This window comes from Geotrypetes seraphini, chromosome 2, assembly GCF_902459505.1.
Source record: "Geotrypetes seraphini chromosome 2, aGeoSer1.1, whole genome shotgun sequence".
NCBI classification, from domain to species: Eukaryota; Metazoa; Chordata; class Amphibia; order Gymnophiona; family Dermophiidae; genus Geotrypetes; species Geotrypetes seraphini.
This window is the reverse complement of record NC_047085.1, coordinates 505,495,351-505,515,072: the sequence shown is the minus strand read 5'-3', so window position 1 is coordinate 505,515,072 and position 19,722 is coordinate 505,495,351. Positions and strand designations below refer to the sequence as shown.

General features: G+C 46.8%; 1 protein-coding gene across 3 annotated transcripts in view; it reads right to left on the bottom strand.

Annotated features, from left to right (window-relative positions):
• Positions 1-3,078: 3,078 nt before the first annotated feature.
• The window catches only part of LOC117354559 (oocyte zinc finger protein XlCOF6-like), a 37,534-nt gene continuing 20,890 nt past the window's right edge, over positions 3,079-19,722 (bottom strand). For 2 of the 3 annotated variants that reach the window (XM_033932296.1, XM_033932299.1), the window contains 2 exons: positions 19,198-19,317; positions 3,079-6,295 (listed from right to left, as the gene is read on the bottom strand). In XM_033932296.1, the coding sequence (XP_033788187.1) occupies positions 4,170-6,295; positions 19,198-19,317 (2,246 nt within the window). In that variant the 3' untranslated portion in view covers positions 3,079-4,169. The remainder of the gene's footprint in view (positions 6,296-19,197; positions 19,318-19,722) is intronic. The other variant, XM_033932298.1, reaches the window with a different exon arrangement.

Genomic DNA, 19,722 nt, shown 5'->3' with positions numbered 1-19,722 from the left:
CCTGGTGGGGGAGAATTGCGGTGGTGAAAATGAATGTTTTACCTCGATTGTTGTTTCTTTTTCAAACATTACCAGTACAGGTGCCAGCTGTTGCCATTCAGAAACTGCACGGCCTGATTCAAAGTTTTATTTGGCAGCGAAGACCACCATGCATTTCGCAGGGGGTGTTGTGGGGCGATAGGGGGTAGGGGGGAGAGGGTTACCTAATTTATCCTGGTACTTTCGTGCTGCCCAACTGCGAATGGTGTTGGATTGGGAATTGGGAACCCAGAAATGGGGGGTACAATTGGAACAGCACTTGGGAGGAGAGATGCCACTTCGCTGTATTTTGTGGTCTTCCTTGGATGACCGGCACAGGCACCAGTTCACGACTAACCCTTTCCTGTTACACCTTCTTAGGATTTGGGATCAGGCCAGGAGAGATTTAAATGGGGGAGTGGTGGTATCTTCTTTGGCCTCCCTTCGAGGGGAGCCTCAATTTCCAGCGGGAGGTACAAATTTAGTGTTTGCGCGTTGGGATAGCATGGGCCTGAGAACTTTTAGAGATTTTTTTTATTCAGTTGGTATTATGTCCTTCAAGGCTCTACGGATTAAATTTGGGATTTCAGTGGGTGATTATTTGGCCTACTTACAAGTGCGACATTTTATGGGATCAAAAGGTTGGGATAGGTCGTCACCTTTAGGGGGGGAACATATGGAAAAACTGTGGATTACTCTACAGACGGTGCCACGGCCTATTTCAATTTTGTATCAATATTGGAAGGGGAGTGCTCTTCCCGACTTTAAATTTCGATCTCAACGGGAGAGGGATTTGGGTAGGAGTTTCACTTCTAGGGAATGGAGGGCTATTTGTGATGAAGTGGGTAGGGCATCTACATGTGCCTTAGTACAGGAAAATGCATATAAAGTTCTTAACCGATGGTATTACACACCTGTGCGATTACACATCATGTACCCTACAGCTTCAGATAAGTGTTTGCGTTGTCAGCAGGGTTTGGGCACATTTTTACATATGGGATTGCCCGGTACTGCAGCCATTTTGGAGAATGGTAGAAGGGGAATTGTCTGGCCTGTTGGGAGTACGGGTGGATATTAAATCCGTGGGCTGTTTACTGGGGCTATATAATGCTAAATATTCTAAGTGGCATACTAAGATATTGCGTTGGGGTTAGCAGCTGCTAAATGTTTAATTGCTAGAGCTTGGAAGTAGAGGTCTGCACAGGAATGGGGATCGCGGGAATCCCCCCTAACCCACGGGACTCCCACGGGGACCCCCCTCTGGCCCACGGGACTCCCACGGGGACCCCCCTCTAGCCAACGGGACTCCCACAGGGATGGAAGGCTTTGGAAGCAGGGTTCATCCAGATAATATAATGGACACGTCAGCCTTAGTAAAACAGGGGGTTTATAAGTTAATTACCTGAACAGAAAACAAAAAAAGGGTTCCACCAAAGAGATTCCACAAGGAAAACAGCAGCGCAAACACAAAAGAAACTGTGGAATTGATGATCCTGTCAGAAGTAATTGCTGCTTTTTATGGGGACAAGCGGGGATGGAGGTAATTCCTTGGGGAGATGGGTGGGGTCGGAGAGGATCCTGAGGGGGACGGAGAGGATCCTGGTGGGGAATGGTGGGGACGGAGAGGATCCTGGTGGGGAAGGGAGGAGACGGGTGGGATTTCTGTCCCCGTGCAACTCTCTACTTGGAAGACCGCTGGGTCACATAGTCGGGAGGCCTGGTGTTCGAGATTACAACAATTGGGGTATATGGAAGAGCGGATAGCTCATCACTCAGTGGGAACCTGGACATTCATTTCTGATAAACTGGCATCTTTGCAAATGGACTGAATATAGTCTCCTTGATGTATGGAACTTTAGGAGGAGAGAGGGATGGTGATTTCCTAGGAGTTCATCTGTGGAGTAGGGAGGAGGAGGAATGATATCATTGCACAGCTCGCTGTTTAGCGGGCTAGTCTAAAGACTTTGGGTATGTATGCTTGGGTTTATTTTGCGGGTTTTTTTTTTTCATGATGGGATCTTGTTTGATTTTCTATGTTGTATTGAGTAGTGGATCTGCAATTTGCAGTTGTTTCTTTTTCTTTTTGTATAACTTGGAAAATTCAATAAAAATCTTAAATATTAAAAAAAAAAAAAAATAGGGAAAACAACAATATTAAACAGACGAAATATACTAAGACAAACAAGACACAAAACAAGTGCAGTAAAACAAAAGGATAGTGGGGAGAACTACATTAAATACAGAAAACATATATGGGAAAAAAACAAAAGGACTAAGGGATTCAATAAGAAAAGAATAGTAGCATAATTAGCCAAAAGCATCGATGAATAAGAAGCTTTTTAAAGCTCCTTTAAATTTATCTAAGTTCTGTTCTGCCCGAAGAAAAGTGGGTAATGCGTTCAAGAGTGTGGGTGCAGTAACTGAGAATATTGTTGTTCTATGGGTATTTATTATTTTTAAAGAGGGAACCCAAAGTAGATGCTGTCCGGAGAATCTTAAAGCTCTATTAGATTCATAAGGTATAAGATTTTTATTGAGGAATGCTGGTTCTTTGGTTTTGAGGGGTTTGAATATTAAAAGGGCAATCTTGTAAGTTATCCTGTATTGGACTGGAAGCCAATGGACTTTATTTAAAAGAGGGGTAACGTGTTTGAATTTTCCAGACAAATTTGCATGGTCTGTGTCTGTAAATGGCTGTTTGGTTGAAGATGGGCTAGGGAAGGCTTCAAGTTGGGCAGACTGGATGGACCATTCGGGTCTTTATCTGCCGTCATCTACTATGTTACTATCTCAATCTGTATACTTTGGAGGAAAGGCGGGAGAGGGGAGATATGATAGAGACGTTTAAATATCTATGTAATATAAATGTGCAAGAGTTGAGTCTCTTTCATTTGAAAGGAAACTTTGCAATGAGAGGGCATAGGATGAAGTTAAGAGGTGAGAGGCTCCGGAGTAATCTGAGGAAATACTTTTTTACAGAAAGGGTGGTTGATGCATGGAACAGTCTCCCGGAAGAGGTGGTGGAAACAGAGACTGTGTCTGAACTCAAGAGGGCCTGGGATAGGCAAGTGGGATCTCTCAGAGAGAGGGAAAGAGATAATGGTTACTGCGGATGGGCAGACTAGACGGGCCATTTTGGCCTTTATCTGCCATCATGTTTCCAATATTAATTAGCTTATTTGAATGGTCGGATTGGGGAATAAGCAATTGTACAGAGAACCAGGCAGTGAGCTGTTTTCTGCATCAGATCAGCAAATGCGATCATCGATAAAGCTGTTAGAATAAGTTTAGCAATGATCGCAGGCTTTAGTGCATCTGGCCCTCAGTACATGTAAATGGTTTGTCTCCTGTGTGGCTCATCTGATGAATTTTTAGTGAAGCTTTTATTATACTCTTAGTACATGTAAATGGCTTGTCTCCCATGTGGATGCTCTGGTGAATTTTTAGAACTGAAAGCCGAGTGAAGCTTTTATTATACATTTAATGAACATATTAATTGCTTGGTGGCAAAATGCTTCCTTAGTCATCATATGCTGAGGAAAGTCAGGTCTTGTTTCCAATTAACAGCATTTTTCTGTCCTTGTTCAATCGATTATCATCTCACGGTTAGACTATAGTAATTCTATCTACCTAAGACTAACCAAGAATAGCCTGCGGAGACTTCAGCTGATTCAAAATATTGCAGCTAGGTTGACTTTTGGTAAAAGCAAATTTGAGCACGTTTTCCTACTACTAGCCAAACTTCACTGGCTCCCGATTCTCTCTAGGATACAATTCAAATGTGATTGTAAAACCTTTAAGATCTTGTTCAGCATTTGTCCTTTACTAATTCCTCTGTCTTGGAATTACAAGAGATTCGGACTGGTTAGAACTCAGCAAAAACTGAAATTGTCTTTCCCTTCTCCGACAGGCATAACCTCTACTGGTAAACTGGGGAAGTCATTTTCCTTAAAAATAACTGAACTCTGGAATATCTCTTTGTGGCTGAGAGAACTAGGTTCACTATAAACCTTTTATAAATATCTAAAAACTTGGCTATTCTCCAAATTGTAAAGTCTTCACCCCTCTATTTCTTTGTATTTTATCAACTGTAAACCGAGTCAAGCTTTATTATCATAGAAATGGCATGGTCTATAAACTCAAGTTTTAGTTTACTCAGTACAAGTAAATGGTATGTGCTCTGTGTGGATCATTTGGTGTATTTTTAGATTTGAAAGCCGAGTGAAGCTTTTATTACACTCAGTACAGGTAAATGGTTTGTTTCCTGTGTGGATCCTCTGGTGAATTTTTAGACGTGAAAGCCAAGTGAAGCTTTTTTTACACTCAGTACATGTATATGGTTTGTCTCCTGTGTGGATCCTCTGGTGATTTTTTAGACGTGAATATTGAGTGAAGCTTTTATTACATTCAGTACATGTATATGGTTTGACTCCTGTATGGATCACTTGGTGTATTTTTAAATTTGAAAGCTGAGTGAAGCTTTTATTACACTCAGTACATGTAAATGGTTTGTCTCCTGTGTGGATCTTCTGGTGAATTTTTAGACATGAAAGCCGATTGAAGCTTTTATTACACTCAGTGCATGTAAATGGTTTGTCTCCTGTATGGATCCTCTGGTGAATTTTTAGACATGAAAGCCGATTGAAGCTTTTATTACACTCAGTGCATGTAAATGGTTTGTCTCCTGTGTGTATCATTTGGTGTGTTTTTAGACTTGAAACCTGAGTGAAGCTTTTATTACACTCAGTACATGTAAATGGTTTGTCTCCTGTGTGGATCCTCTGGTGAATTTTTAAACATGAAAGCTGAGTGAAGCTTTTATTACACTCAGTACATGTAAATGGTTTGTCTCCTGTGTGGATCCTCTGGTGAATTTTTAGATGTGAAGGCCAAGTGAAGCTTTTATTACACTCAGTACATATAAATGGTTTGTCTCCTGTGTGGATCCTCTGGTGAATTTCTCGATGTGAATATTGAGTGAAGCTTTTATTACACTCAGTACATGTAAATAGTTTCTCTCCTGTGTGGAGCCTCTGGTGAATTTTTAGACGTGAATATTGAGTGAAGCTTTTATTACACTCAGTACATGTAAATGGTTTGTTTCCTGTGTGGATCCTCTGGTGAATTTTTAAACATGAAAGCTGAGTGAAGCTTTTATTACACTCAGTACATGTAAATGGTTTGTCTCCTGTGTGGATCCTCTGGTGAATTTTTAAACATGAAAGCTGAGTGAAGCTTTTATTACACTCAGTGCATGTAAATGGTTTGTCTCCTGTGTGTATCATTTGGTGTGTTTTTAGACTTGAAACCTGAGTGAAGCTTTTATTACACTCAGTACATGTAAATGGTTTGTCTCCTGTGTGGATCCTCTGGTGAATTTCTCGATGTGAATATTGAGTGAAGCTTTTATTACACTCAGTACATGTAAATAGTTTCTCTCCTGTGTGGAGCCTCTGGTGAATTTTTAGACGTGAATATTGAGTGAAGCTTTTATTACACTCAGTACATGTAAATGGTTTGTGCCCTGTGTGGGTCATTTGGTGACTTTTTAGATCTGAAAGACAACTGAAGCTTTTATTACACTCAGTACATGGAAATGGTTTGTGCCCTGTGTGTATCATTTGGTGTGTTTTTAGACTTGAAAGCTGAGTGAACCTTTTATTACACTCAGTACATGTAAATGGTTTGACTCCAGTATGGATCCTCTGGTGAATTTTTAGACGTGAAAGCTGAGTGAAGATTTTATTACACTCAGTACATGTAAATGGTTTGTCTGCTGTGTGGATGTCCTGGTGAATTTTTAGATTTGATGTAGATGAGTTTTCATTTTTATGATTTCTTCTGGGCATTTGGAATTCTGAAATCAAGGGTTGGCTCTTATTACCTTTAAGATTAATAATGTTGATTCTCCTTTTAGATGCAATACGTGTAAGTTCTTTCTGGTGTTTTTGTCCTTTCCTCTTGTCATGTTGGAACTTAGATGTCATTTTGTCACTATTATTCATTTGAAATGGTCGCTCTCCAAGGTGTCTCTGGTCCTCAGGGATGTTACTGAGCTCACCGTCATTTCTCTCACACTTAGTGACTCCATCCCTTGAGTCTCCTGCAGGGTCTCTCTGGTCCTTTGATTCCTGCTTACAATTCTTTGTGTTAATCCTCTCAGTTCCCTGAGAAATATTCTCACAGACATTTTCTGATTGTCTTTGCCTTTCTTCTCTTTCTATGAGATGTTCTCCTTGTTTCTTTTCTCTCTTCCTTTTTTGTGTGATCCAATGATCTGTTGGATATAAACAAAAGGTATTAATCATGTGCAGGGTTCTAAGATATTACCAATCTATAAGAAGAAGGACTGGGATTTTCTATGTGTGGCTTAAGAATGGATCTGTTCCTTATTTCCAAACCATTTGTTTGCAAGTCTGTGAAATGACAAGATGTTCCTTGGAAATGGCAGGAGCAGAGGCTGACCAGATTTTAGCTTTGGCGATGGAGCCGAAACAGGCCCAAAATCCATTTTCTGCCCAGTTTCATTTTCAGCCAAAAGGCTAGGGCTATGGTTTACATTTTGGCTGAAACTAGTCATGCATTTTCAGTGGATGCCAAAATCTGTGCTTTGTCCTGCTCCATCCCTTCCCCTTCCCCCTTAACAGTAGGTGTTGCTTCTCCCATTCACACCATACCTGTAGATGCCCCACTTGGGCCTATCTTACAATTCCTGGTGGTTCAGGGGTGTAGGCAAGGAAGGGTGATTCCCAGTCGCTCTACTGTATGATGGCTATGCTCTTAAATGGTTGCCGTGACCACTATTAGCAATCTCATAAGACTGCCGCAAGAGGTCTTGAGAGCAATTTTGAGAGTTGAGCAGACATGGGCAAGAATAACTGGGGTTAACTTCTGCTCTTGTCCTGATAACACCACTAGACTTCCAGGGATTGTTCGGGTAGCCTGGAGGGTGGGAGGGGCTTCTCTTTGAATTATTTGTGTGTGTGTGTGTGTGAGTTTAATTTGATCGCAAGTAACGCAATTATGGTCTCCTATTGTAGTTTATATGGCAAACAGAGTGTTCCAAATAGAGGAGAGTAAACAGTGGAGTGCTACAGGGGTCTGTACTGGGACCGGTGCTATTTAACTTATTTATAAATGATCTGGAAATTGGAACAAGTGAGGTGATTAAATTTGCATGCAGATTGTGAAAAATTGTAGGCGAACCTTAGGAAATTGGAAGACTGGGCGTCCAAATGGTAGATGAAATTTAATGTGGACAAATGCAAAGTGATGCACATTGGGAAGAATAACCTGAATCACAGTTACCGGATGCTAGGGTCAACCTTGGGGATTAGTGCCCAAGAAAAGGATCTGGGGGTCATTGTAGACAATATGATGAAACCTTCTGCCCAACGTGTGGCAGCAGCCAAAAAAGCAAACAGGATGATAGGAATTATTAAAAAAGGGATGGTTAACAGGATTAAGAATGTTACAATGCCCCTGTATCGTTCCATGGTACGACCTGTTCTGGAGAATTACGTTCAATTCTGGTCTCCTTATCTCAAGAAAGATATAGTAGCACTAGAAAAGATTCAAAGAAGAACGACCAAGATGATAAAGGGGATGGAACTCCTCTCGTATGAAGAAAGACTAAAACAGATGGTAAAATTATGGTCTTACCTGTTAATTTTCTTTCCTTTAGAAGCAGCAGATGAATCCAGAGACTAGTGGGTATAGCTCACATCGACCAGCAGGTGGAGATAGAGAACTGATTAACAGTTGGCCTTAAAGCCTGGTGTTCCTCCTGTTGATTCAGTTATGCACTTTGCCCAAGCATCCCGAAAGGAGAATGAGCCTCCACAAAACTTCATTCCAGTAGAAAATGTGCCACTCAGAAATGAAATAATACAATTACCAACCATATCCCAACTGAACAAACAAACAACCTACACACAGACAGTGCACTTGGGGAGGGGCTCTGGATTCATCTGCTGCTTCTAAAGGAAAGAAAACTAACAGGTAAGACCATAATTTTACCTTCCATAGCAAAGCAGCAGATGAATCCAGAGACTAGTGGGATGTAGCAAAGCAAAGTCAAACCGGGTGGGACGTAAATGCCGCCTCCGCCAGCACTGCAGCGCCAAAACTTGCCTCCGAACAGGCCGCTACGTCTAAACAGTAATGCTTCGGAAAGGTATTTCCCGACGACCATGTGGCCGCCTGGCAAATTTCCTCCAAAGACATCCCCCCGGACTCCGCCCAAGACGTAGCCAATGCCCGAGTGGAATGAGCATGAAGGTGCTCCGGTATTTTCTTCCCTGACAACACATAAGCCGAAGCAATAGTTTCTTTGACCCAACGAGCAATGGACGCTTTAGACGTCGCCATCCCCTTGTTTTTACCCGCGAACAACACGAAGAGATGGTCCAACCGACGAAAATCGTTCGTCACCCCCAAATAATGGAGAAGCATACGTCGTACATCCAGTAGACGCAAAGACGAAAATCGTTTTCCCCAATCCTCCTTCCGGAAGGATGGGAGGAATAAACTCTGGTTCACATGAAATGAAGAAATAACCTTAGGCAGGAAGGACGGCACCGTACGCACCGACACCCCAGTTTCCGAAAACCGTAAAAAGGGTTCTCTGCAAGAAAGCGCCTGTAGTTCCGACACTCGCCTCGCCGAAGCCATCGCCACCAAAAACACTGTTTTCAGCGTGACATCCTTCAATGTGGCCGCTGCCAGGGGCTCAAAAGGTGCCCCCTGCAACCTCCCAAGGACGAGTTTAAGACTCCATGTTGGACAAATTCGCTTTACCGGCGGGCGGATATGGTGAACCCCCTTGAGGAAACGGACCACGTCCGGCTGCAAAGAGAGCATCGAGCGAGCCACCCGGCCCCTGTAACATGCAATGGCCGCCACCTGAACCTTTAAAGAGTTATAGGCTAACCCTTTCGCTACGCCCTCCTGCAGAAAAGCAAGAATAGCCGGCAGAGATGCATGGAAGGGCGCAATTCCCTGTCGTCCGCACCATGCATCAAAAATCTTCCAGACTTTTGCATAGGAGGCCGAAGTCGACCTTTTCTTAGCTTGAAGAAGCGTGGCAATCACCTGTTCTGAATAGCCCTTCTTTTTTAGCCTTGACCGCTCAATAGCCAGGCCGTAAGACCAAAGCGGGCCGGATCTTCCATCAAGATTGGACCCTGAGTTAGTAAGTCCGGAGTTACCTGGAACGTTACCCGATCGCCTACTGAAAGCTGAATCAGATCTGCGTACCACGGCCGACGCGGCCAATCCGGAGCCACCAGGATCACTCTGCCGTGAAAGAGAGAGATGCGTTGTAACACCCGACCTATCATGGGCCAAGGCGGGAAAACATACAGAAGGGAATTTGGAGGCCATGGGAGAGCTAACGCGTCCACCCCCTCCGAGCCCTTCTCCTTGCGTCTGCTGAAGAACCGAGGCAACTTCGCATTGCGGGATGAGGCCATGAGATCCAACTCTGGCAGCCCCCAACGACGGACTAGCAGGTCGAACGCTCGAGCAGACAACTCCCATTCGCCCGGATCTAGAAGATTTCTGCTGAGGAAGTCCGCTTGCACATTTTCGTGACCTGCAATGTGTACCGCCGACAGAAGCGGAACATGCATCTCTGCCCACCGAAACAATCTCCTTGCCTCTTCGGCCAACTGCGGACTCCGGGTGCCTCCCTGACGATTGACATATGCGACCGCCGTGACACTGTCCGAAAAGATCCTGGTCGGCCTGTCCTGAACCAGGTACTGAAAAGCCCGCAGCGCCAGTCTGATCGTTTTTAATTCCAGCAAATTGATGGACCCCTGGGCCTCCTCTAAGGACCACACCCCCTGCACTGAAGCTTGCAGGCACTGGGCCCCCCAGCCCAGCAGACTGGCATCCGTTGTAACCACCACCCAGTCCGGCGTGGCCAACGGCATGCCCCTCCACAGATGCAACTCGTGGAGCCACCACTGCATGCTGCGAGCTGCCCGAAGAGTCCATTGGAGACGCAAATTGTAGTCTAGAGAGGCTGGGGACCAGCGAGAGAGAAGAGACTGTTGTAAGGGCCTCATGTGGCACCGAGCCCAGGGGACCACCTCCAGAGTCGCCACCATGGAGCCCAGAACCTGTACATAATCCCAAACCCGAGGTCTGGATGACCTGAGCAGTAGGCGAATCTGAGCCTGCAATTTCTCTCCCCGGTCTCGGGGTAGAAACACTTTCCCCAGAGTCGTGTCGAACCTCACCCCAGATGCACCAAAGACTGCGACGGGGACAGAAAACTCTTGGGAAAGTTGACGATCCACCCCAATGACTGAAGGAGGGAGATTACTCTCTGAGTTACCGACAAACTCTCCTGTCGGGACGAGGCGCGGATCAACCAGTCGTCCAAGTAAGGGTGTACCCGAATCCCTTCCTTGCGTAAAAAAGCTGCTACCACCACCATCACTTTGGAAAAGGTGCGGGGAGCCGTTGCTAGGCCAAAGGGCATTGCCCGAAATTGATAATGCTGGCCGAGAATCGCAAACCGCAGATACCGCTGATGTGGAGGCCAGATCGGGATATGGAGGTATGCCTCCTTGAGATCGAGGGACGTGAGGAACTCTCCCGGTCTTACAGCCGCAATAACCGAGCGGACCATCTCCATCCAGAAATGGCGCACACTGAGAAACCTGTTGACCCCTTTGAGATCCAGCACCGGTCTGAATGATCCCTCCTTCTTTGGTACAATGAAGTAAAGGGAATAAATCCCGCGGCCTACCTCTTCCGGGGGCACCGGTACCACCGCCTCCAGATCGAGCAGCACCTGAAGGGTCATGCGTACCGAGTCTCCCTTGGCCACCCCATTGCACGGGGACACCAAGAAAGAATCTACGACGGGAGAGGCGAACTCCAACTTGTACCCGTCTTGAATAATGTCTAAAACCCACTGATCTGACGTGATCTTGGCCCACTCCGCCCAGTACGCCGACAGCCGTCCCCCTAAGGGAAAGGCGGAGGGAGCCAAGACCCCGTCATTGTAAAGCGCGACTTGCCGCGGCCCGCGCTGGCTGACCTGAAGAGGGTTTCGTCGTATGAAAGGAATTTCTCTGCTGAAACCGAGGTCTAGAAGAAGGGAAAGAATCAGATGCAGATCTGAGGAAAGGCTTACCAGACCTGAATCTCCTCACATCCCTGAAGCGCGGTCTAGACGATGAGGACTTCCCAGGGGGCCTAGCCCTATCTTCCGGTAAACGTTGTGTTTTGGTATCCCCAAAATCCTTCACCAATCTTTATTCAAACCCTGCAATGCCTTAGAAATTAAGGACGCAAGTTCTTCTCTATGAAACAGACGGAGAGCGGAAGGATCATCAACTTCCCTACCCGGGGGATCCTCTGTTTCCCAATCTAAGACCTCACCTTCCTCCAAAGATTCAGGAAGAGAGAAAGGGGATAATGGAACATTACCTTCTGCGTCCGCGGTCGCGAGTCTGCGTTTCTTCGCCACCTGCGACCGCCCAGGCGACAACATAGGACCCGTAGTCGGTCCGGCATTATCACAGTTCAAACCAGCAGAGATAGAAGGCCCAGGGAGGGACGGACCGGACACCGGTACCGACTGGGCAGGCTGCGAGCCCTGCAGCAAAAATGCTCGGTGCAACAACATAATAAATTCAGGTGAGAAGGAGCTCAACCCAAGAGACGCTGAACCGCCCTGATCCATGCCTGGGCGCGAAGCCGCGACGTTACCTAGCGTTCCTGGCTCCCCGACCGCCGCTGACCTCCCCTCAGCCGCGGAAGAGTCTTGCATCACCCCCAAATCGCCCTCGAGAACCGGGGAGTTAGACCGTGCTTCCCTGACACGGGAGATAGCAAAATCGCAAGCCTGTAGGAAAGCATCTTCTGCCGGTGTATCCGAACACCCGGCAGAACAGAAGCCCGACAGTGTTCTGCGCTTCCCACAGCGCGAACACCACTGACTAGCCTCCGCTGCCATCTCTCTAACCGGCACAACAAAAAACTTTTTTTTTTTTTTTACACACGCGGCAACTCGCCGCCGACCGCCGACTCCGCCCACCAGCTTCCCCGGTCTTCGTAAACGAGCAACCGAACAATGAACAATCAATGAGAAAGCCAAAAACTTACTCACCAAATTTTCCCCCACTCAATCTGAAGCCAGGTTACAGCTGGTAATTGTACTGAAAGCCGACTCGAAAACGGCACGGCTCAGCACAAGCAGGAAGTCTTTCTTTTTTTTTTTTTATACTGGAATGAAGAAACAAACTCCTGCAGCCAAAGAAACCGCTCAATCCAACGGAGGGGAGGGTGGAGAAGGGACCTGGGAGGGTCCAGGTGTAGCTCCCAAAGCCGGCACCGCTCAGCCAGGCACCCCTATCCTGCTGAAGAGAACTAGTCTCAACAGAGGAAACCACAGGAACACCACGTTAACCGGCACCAGCCAGAATCCAGGAGCTAGAGAGTAAGCTCCACCCCTGCTGGGAGATAGAGCAAAACTGAATCAACAGGAGGAACACCAGGCTTTAAGGCCAACTGTTAATCAGTTCTCTATCTCCACCTGCTGGTCGATGTGAGCTATACCCACTAGTCTCTGGATTCATCTGCTGCTTTGCTATGGAAAGGGCTTTTCAGCTTGGAAAAGAGACGGCTGAGGGGAGATATGATTGAAGTCTACAAAATCCTGAGTAGAGTAGAACAGGTACAAGTGGATTGATTTTTCACTCTGTCAGAAATTAGAAAGACTAGGGGACACTCGATGAAGTTACAGGGAAATACTTTTAAAACCAATTGAAGGAAATTTTTTTTCACTCGGAGAATAATTGCATTGCCAGAGGTTGTGGTAAAAGTGGATAGCGTAGCTGGTTTTAAGAAAGGTTTGGACAAGTTCCTGGAGGAAAAGTCCATAGTCTACAATTGAGAAAGATACGGGGGAAGGCACTGCTTGCCCTCTATCGGTAGCATGGAATATTGCTAAACCTTGGGTTTTGGCCAGGTACTAGTGACCTGGATTGGCCACTGTGAGAACGAGCTACTGGGCTTGATGGACCATAGGTCTGACCCTGTAGGGCAGGGATCTCAAAGTCCTTCGCAATCCAATCGGGTTTTCAGGATTTCCCCAATGAATAAGCATTGAAAGCAGTGCATGCACATAGATCTCATGCAGATTCATTGGGGAAATCCTGAAAACCCGACTGGATTGCAGCCCTCAAGGAGGGACTTTGAGACCCAGGCTGTAAGGCTATTCTCATGTTCTTATGCTTTTCATACAAAAGTTTAGCAGGAATTTATGTCCGTCAATTTGGGATGATAAGCCCCTTAGGAAACAGCCTCCCTGGAGATATGATATCAGCTGTCTCTCAAAATGTGGTGCAGAGTAGAGAATGACATGGGGACAAATTTGACACTGTGTCTAGCAGTATCAGCTATTGTAAAAGCACTGTGGATTTTAGTTTCAGATTTCATTAGCTGAGGCCCATGTGTGGAGGCTATTTTGTTTGGAAGTAAAATATGGCTTTCACTATTTAAACTATATATTGTATATTCTGCCTTTGATACTCTTTGGGTGATTCTAAGTATTGCCAGGCTCTGTTGAGTATGATGAAACATTATAGACTGGCAAGAGTCTGATGTCGGTGCCAGGCAAGATGGTAGAGACTATTTATTTTATTTTTTTTAATATATGTTTATTAACAGTGGTGGAACACAAAGAACCATGAATCAACTAGGCAAAAACACAAGAGCACGTACCACAAGTTATACAAGAGTAGATAACATATCCAAAACAGGCAATAGAGAGAGAACCCTTGTGATATGCCATCACCAGAAAATACAAATAAAGCCTGTGCCAAGTGTCGGTGCAATCCCCACCTTTTACATTTACTCCCAAAGGTTCAAAGAGACTATCCCCCAGACCACACTCACAACATCCAAACACAGACCAAATGAGTCAACAATCATCCCCCTCCCCCACACTGCCCCCTCAGTCATCCCCCCCACCACTAGACAGGAGAGTCACAAAAAAAACAACTAAAAGATAAGAGACAAAAAGCCGCAGAAGAGAAAAAGCAGCTCAGGGAGAAGAATGGAACCTGCAACCCTCAAAAAGAGGCCCCAAACCGGGTCAGTAATTAAGGTACGGGCTCCAAAAAGGAGTGGAGGTCAATAAACTGTCCCATAAGGCAACGTAGTATTTCTTATCGAAGCAGGAGGAACCACCATACCACTTCTTTTCAAAAGTGGCCAATTCCCGCAATTTAGCGTGCCACAGAGTGGTAGAGGGAGACGCCTCCGAGACCCAACTAGATAACATAAGTTTCTTGACTACAAGGGTGACGTTATAAATAAAACACCGTTGGGGGATGGACAAACCCAGTTCTAGGAGAGGCTCCTGAAGCCCCAGCAGCAAAATTCCATAATCCCACTCCATAGGTTGATTAATGGCGGCCTCCAGCAAGGGCAGCACCCCCTCCGTAGAGTGAACTTGGAGCATTCCAGAAAGGAGTGAAGGTAAGTACCAGGTTGACACTTACATTTAACACAAAGGGCATCGTGCCAGAGATGTCGCGTTAGATAATATCAATGCAGGAGATTATATTGAGTTTCCTGAAAAGGGTAACAAAGCACTCTTGAAACTGATGCTCCATAAGAGGCATTCCCAAATCTCCCTGCCAGGCCTCTCGCAATTTAGAAATCCCACCTGTTGGAGTCAAAGCTTCAGGATTTTATACCAATGTGATAGCTTATTTAAAAAAGACGGTGTGCTTAAAAATTGAGTGTCGAGCCCCCCAAGCGTCCATGCCCCGGTGTGTCCTTTGTGTTCTGAATCCCAATACTGCCAGAGCTGAAAGTACAAAAATAAAAAACGGTTAGGGATACCCCACTGCTGTTGCACCTGAGAAAAAGAGGGAAAAGAGTCAGGCATGAGGTCTACCAGTTGTGCCATGGATCTACATCCCCGAGAGACCCACCCCTGAAATACCAATCTCCCCTATCCCGGTTGGAAGTTGGAGTTCCTCATGAAGTGGAGTAAAGGAGACACCGCTGTGTCATAAAAACACATAACTATTAATGCCCTCAGCAGAAAAATAGCATAAACACTGAACTTGAATAAGAACCAAATTGGAACGTTACAAATTTGTATAAAGGAGACTGAGCCTGAAGGTTCAGAAAGAGGCAACAACCCTGGAACCCCTTAAGCCTTAAGAGAAGGACAAGTATGGAATTCTCAGTGAGGCTGGTCAAAGACAGAAATCCAGCTTACCAGTTATTTAGTAGGCGACCTGCAAATCGGACAGAAGAAAACAGGCGGATGTGCCGATTCCAGAGGATATTTACAAGAAAGAAGATTAGCAGAGGTAAGAAATCTCATTTTTCATTCTTGTACAATTCCTCTGGAGTTTGCATGGTAGGGACATAACAGCAGTCCCAGAAAATCAGGGGGGGGGGGGCAATGAGCCCGCTGCCAGGACTGAAGCCCAAAAGCCACATCTTGTTTGATCGCCACATCAAGGTGGTAGAACTTTGAGAAAGTGTGTAGGGAAGCCCAAGTGGCCTTTAAATCTCCTCAGGAGAAACAGCAGGTGGCTCGGCCCAAGAGTAAGCCATTCCACTGGTAGAGTGCCTTCACCCTCAGGGGAGGCTTCTCCCCCACTGAAACATAATTTCAGTGGTAATTATCGCAAGGAGCCATCTAAAAATGGTAGCCTTAGAAATAGGTCTACTCCGCCGGGCAGGGCACAAAAGCACAAAAAGATGGCCCAAGAGACAGAAGCCATTCGTGGCCTCCAAGTATTTCAAAAGGAGCCATCACACATCCAGTGACTGCAAAAGTCGGTCCTTGGATCTAGAACCCGAAGGAACAGAGGCGGACAACTGAATCTCCTGATTTCCATGGAATACAGAAACCACCTATTGAATAGAGGAAAACACCGTCCTCAAGATGACCGCAGAATCATTGATTTGAAGAAAAAGGATCACTGAACGAAAGAGCATGGTGCTCTGAGACCCGATGTGCAGAAATGATCGCTACAAGGAAAACAGTCTTAATGGTAAGATCTTTCAGAGAGATCTTATCCAGGAGTTCATAGGGTGGGCAAGTCAGGAGTGGAGAACCAGATTCAAATTCCAGGTGACCCATCAAAAACACACCGGACATTGGCGCACCGACAAAGCCGCAGCAACATTAACACATAGAACTAATGCGTCCCCACCGCTTCTGCTGGTTTTAGGGCTTCTGGTTTGCACTCTGAGGGGGGTGTGGAGGGAACCCCTCCACTACACTAAGAAATCCTAGCATTCCCGTTGGGGGCTGTGTGTGTGGGTGGGAGAACCCCACGCAATACACATATCCCCCCCCAAAATCACCCCACAACGGAAGCGCCAGGATTTCTAACTGTACTGGGGGGGGGTTCCCCCCAAACTCCCCCTCAGAGCGCAAACCTGAAGCCCTCAAATAGGCAGAAGTGGTGGCACGCGTTAGTCCTGTGTGCTGTCACTACGGCTTTGTCGGCATGCCAATATCCGGTGCTTTAGTTATAGAACCAAATTCCACTTTGGACAAGGCAGCCGCAAGGGAGACCACAGCCTCCCTGACCCCAAGAAGTGGACAACATTCAAGGAGGACACCAGCGAACCCCTGAGTGCTGTATAACCCAAGCAGGACATGCCCGCAATCTGGCCACGGAGAGAAGAAACCACAAGTCCCTTCCTGATGCCAGCTAGCAAGAAATCTAGGACCTGAGCCACTGAAGGAGCTGAGAGTTCAACATGAACCCTCTCACTCCAAGAACGGAAACATTTCCAGGCCTTCACATAGGCCGCTACAGTAGATTTTCGATTACTCTGGAGAAATGTAGCGATGATCACGATCGAATAGCCCCTGGCTGTCAACACCACACGCTCAGGAGCCAAACCGTAAGATCAAAGTGGTCTGGATCTTGGAACGCTAAGGAGCCCTGCGTGAAGAGACGCAGATGGCAGGGAAGTCGCAGACCCCTCTGCATACCATGGCTTCCGTGGTCACCAGTATCACCTGGCCCATGTGAGAAGCCACACGGTGCAGAACACACCTTAACATGGGCCATGGAAGAGACATAGATAAGGCCTCCTCCAGGCCAAAGCTGAAGAACCAGGCCACCGTCCGGATTCCTGCAAATGCCATCAGAGCGAATGTTGGTCGGCCCCATTGCCAAATGGACTCAAATGCTCGGCTGGACAGGGACCATTCTCCCTGGTCCCGGATCTGACGACTTAGAAAGTTTGCTTGTACGCTGTCTACGCCCATCACATGAGCTGTGTGGTGCTTATCCCCCCCAGAAAAAGAGCATCCGAGTTTCCAGGCTCAGGAGCGGATTCTTGGTGCCTCCCTGCCCGGTGATAGAGGCCACTACTCTCACATTGTTCAAGAACACTCAGACAGCTTGATGATGGAGACACTCCTGCAAATGTAGCAGGGCTAGTTGCATCGCCCGCAGTTCCAGATGATTTCCCAACCACCTACTCTCCAGGGCGGACCACCAGCACTGCGCCGGGGCAGACCATCAGTCTGCCCCACCAGCTGTAATGATTCACGTCCATAGATAGGGTCACCCAAACCAGAACCCTCAAAGGAAGTCCTCTTTTCAGAGTCACCAGGATCAACCACCATTGCATGCTGTTGTGGGCTGCCACTGTGAAAGGCAAGGGTAAGCTCAAGGGATCCCACTGTGGATTCCACCGAGAGAACAGTGACTGCTGAAGGGGCCGAAGCCGTGCTCTAGCCCACGGGATCACAGCTATGGTCACAACCAGAGACCCAGGACCTTTAGATATTGCCAGGCCGCAGGAGCCGGAAGCCAAGCCATAAGATCAAAGCGGCCTGGATTTTGGAACGCTAAGGAGCCCTGCGTGAGGAGACGCAGATGGTAGGGAAGTCGCAGACCCCTCTCCGTGCTCAGACGCACCAAGTCTGAATACCATAGCCTCCGTGGTCAGTCCGGGGTCACAAGTATCACCTGGCCCACGTGAGAAGCCACATGGCACAGAACACACCCTAACATGGGCCATGGAGGAAAGACATAGATAAGGCCTCCTCGAGGCCAAGGCTGAAAAATCAGGCCGCCGTCCGGTTCCCTGCAGACGCCATCAGAGCGAATGTTCGTCAGCCCCACTGCTGAATGGACTCAAACGCCTGGCTGGACAGGGACCATTCTCCCGGGTCCTGGATCTGCCAACTTAGAAAGTCTGCCTGTACGCTGTCTAAGCCCACTACGTGAGCTGCGTGATGCTTATCACCCCCAGGAAAAGAGCAGCTGAGTTTCCAGGCTCAGGAGAGGACTCTTGGTGCCTCCCTTCCTGGTGACAGAGGCCACTGCTGTCACATTGTCCGAGAACACTCGGACAGCTTGATGATGGAGACACTCCTGAAAATGTAGCAGGGCTAGTCGCATCGCCCGCAGTACCAGATGATTTCCCAACCATCTACTCTTCAGGGCGGACCACCGGCTCTGCGCCGGGGCAGACCATCAGACTGCCCCCCCCCCCCACACTGTAAAGACTCATGTCCATAGACAGGGTCACACATACCAGAACCCTCAGAAGAAATCCTCTGTCCAGAGTCACCAGGATCAACCACCATTGCATGCTGTTGTGGGCTGTCACTGTGCAAGGCAAAGGTAAGCTCAGGGGATCCCACTGTGGATTCCACTGAGAGAACAGTGACTGCTGAAGGGGCCGAAGCCGTACTCTAGCCCACGGGATCACAGCTATGGTCACAACCAGAGACCCAGGACCTGTAGATATTGCCAGGCCGCAGGAGCCGGAACTGCTAACATGTCCTGAATGGGGTTCCGGATCTTGAACTTCCTGAGGTCTGGAAGGAACACCTGGTTCCTGGTCATGTGAAACTTGACTCCCAGGTACTCCAATTCTTGCGTCGGCTCGAGGTGACTCTTCTTCAAGTTGAGCACCCAGCCAAGACGCTCCAGCAGTTGAACCACTGTTGCACCGCTGCTCTGCGCCCCTCCAGCAGGGAGGGGGCTCTGATCAGCTAGTCATCCAGGTACAGGATCTTTGCCCCTCATATAAGAACCCGAGTATCTCATGCATGTTTAGCTAAAGATGAACCTGGTTTGGAAATTTAGGTTACAATGCCAGACTTTATCTCAGCAGTTTCACCCCTGTCCCTCTTATTACTGCACTCACCTGACCAGCTGCTTCTCCCAGGTTCTCTTTCCTCTGATCCTGGTTCATCCTTGATGTAGGGCTCTTCCCCTTGTTCAATGTGAGATATAATGTCAGGGGTGGCGGGAGGAGAGCCTGTTCCTGGGGAAAGAAAATTTTGCATTAGGTTTCCCAAAAATATTTATTGTGGGATTCTCTCTAATTCAAGACTAAACACAATTTCTAGCATAAAGAATTTCACCAACTTCAATAAATAAAAATACTCAAAACCTTCAGAGGAACCGTTTTAGATCTCTCAAATCTCAATAAATTCATATCAGCCCTCTTTACTCATCTTGCTAGTCTAGTTCCCACTCTAAATAGTCCAAAACATTATCAGTCTCATTTCAATATCAGTGAGCTTCCTTATCTCTATATATCTATATATAAAATCGGATATACCGTATATACTCGAATATAAACCGGGATTATGTGGCCAAAAAATTGGCCCAAAAATGGGGGTCCAGGTTTATATTTGGGTCAATGTCCCCTCCCAGAATTTTTTAG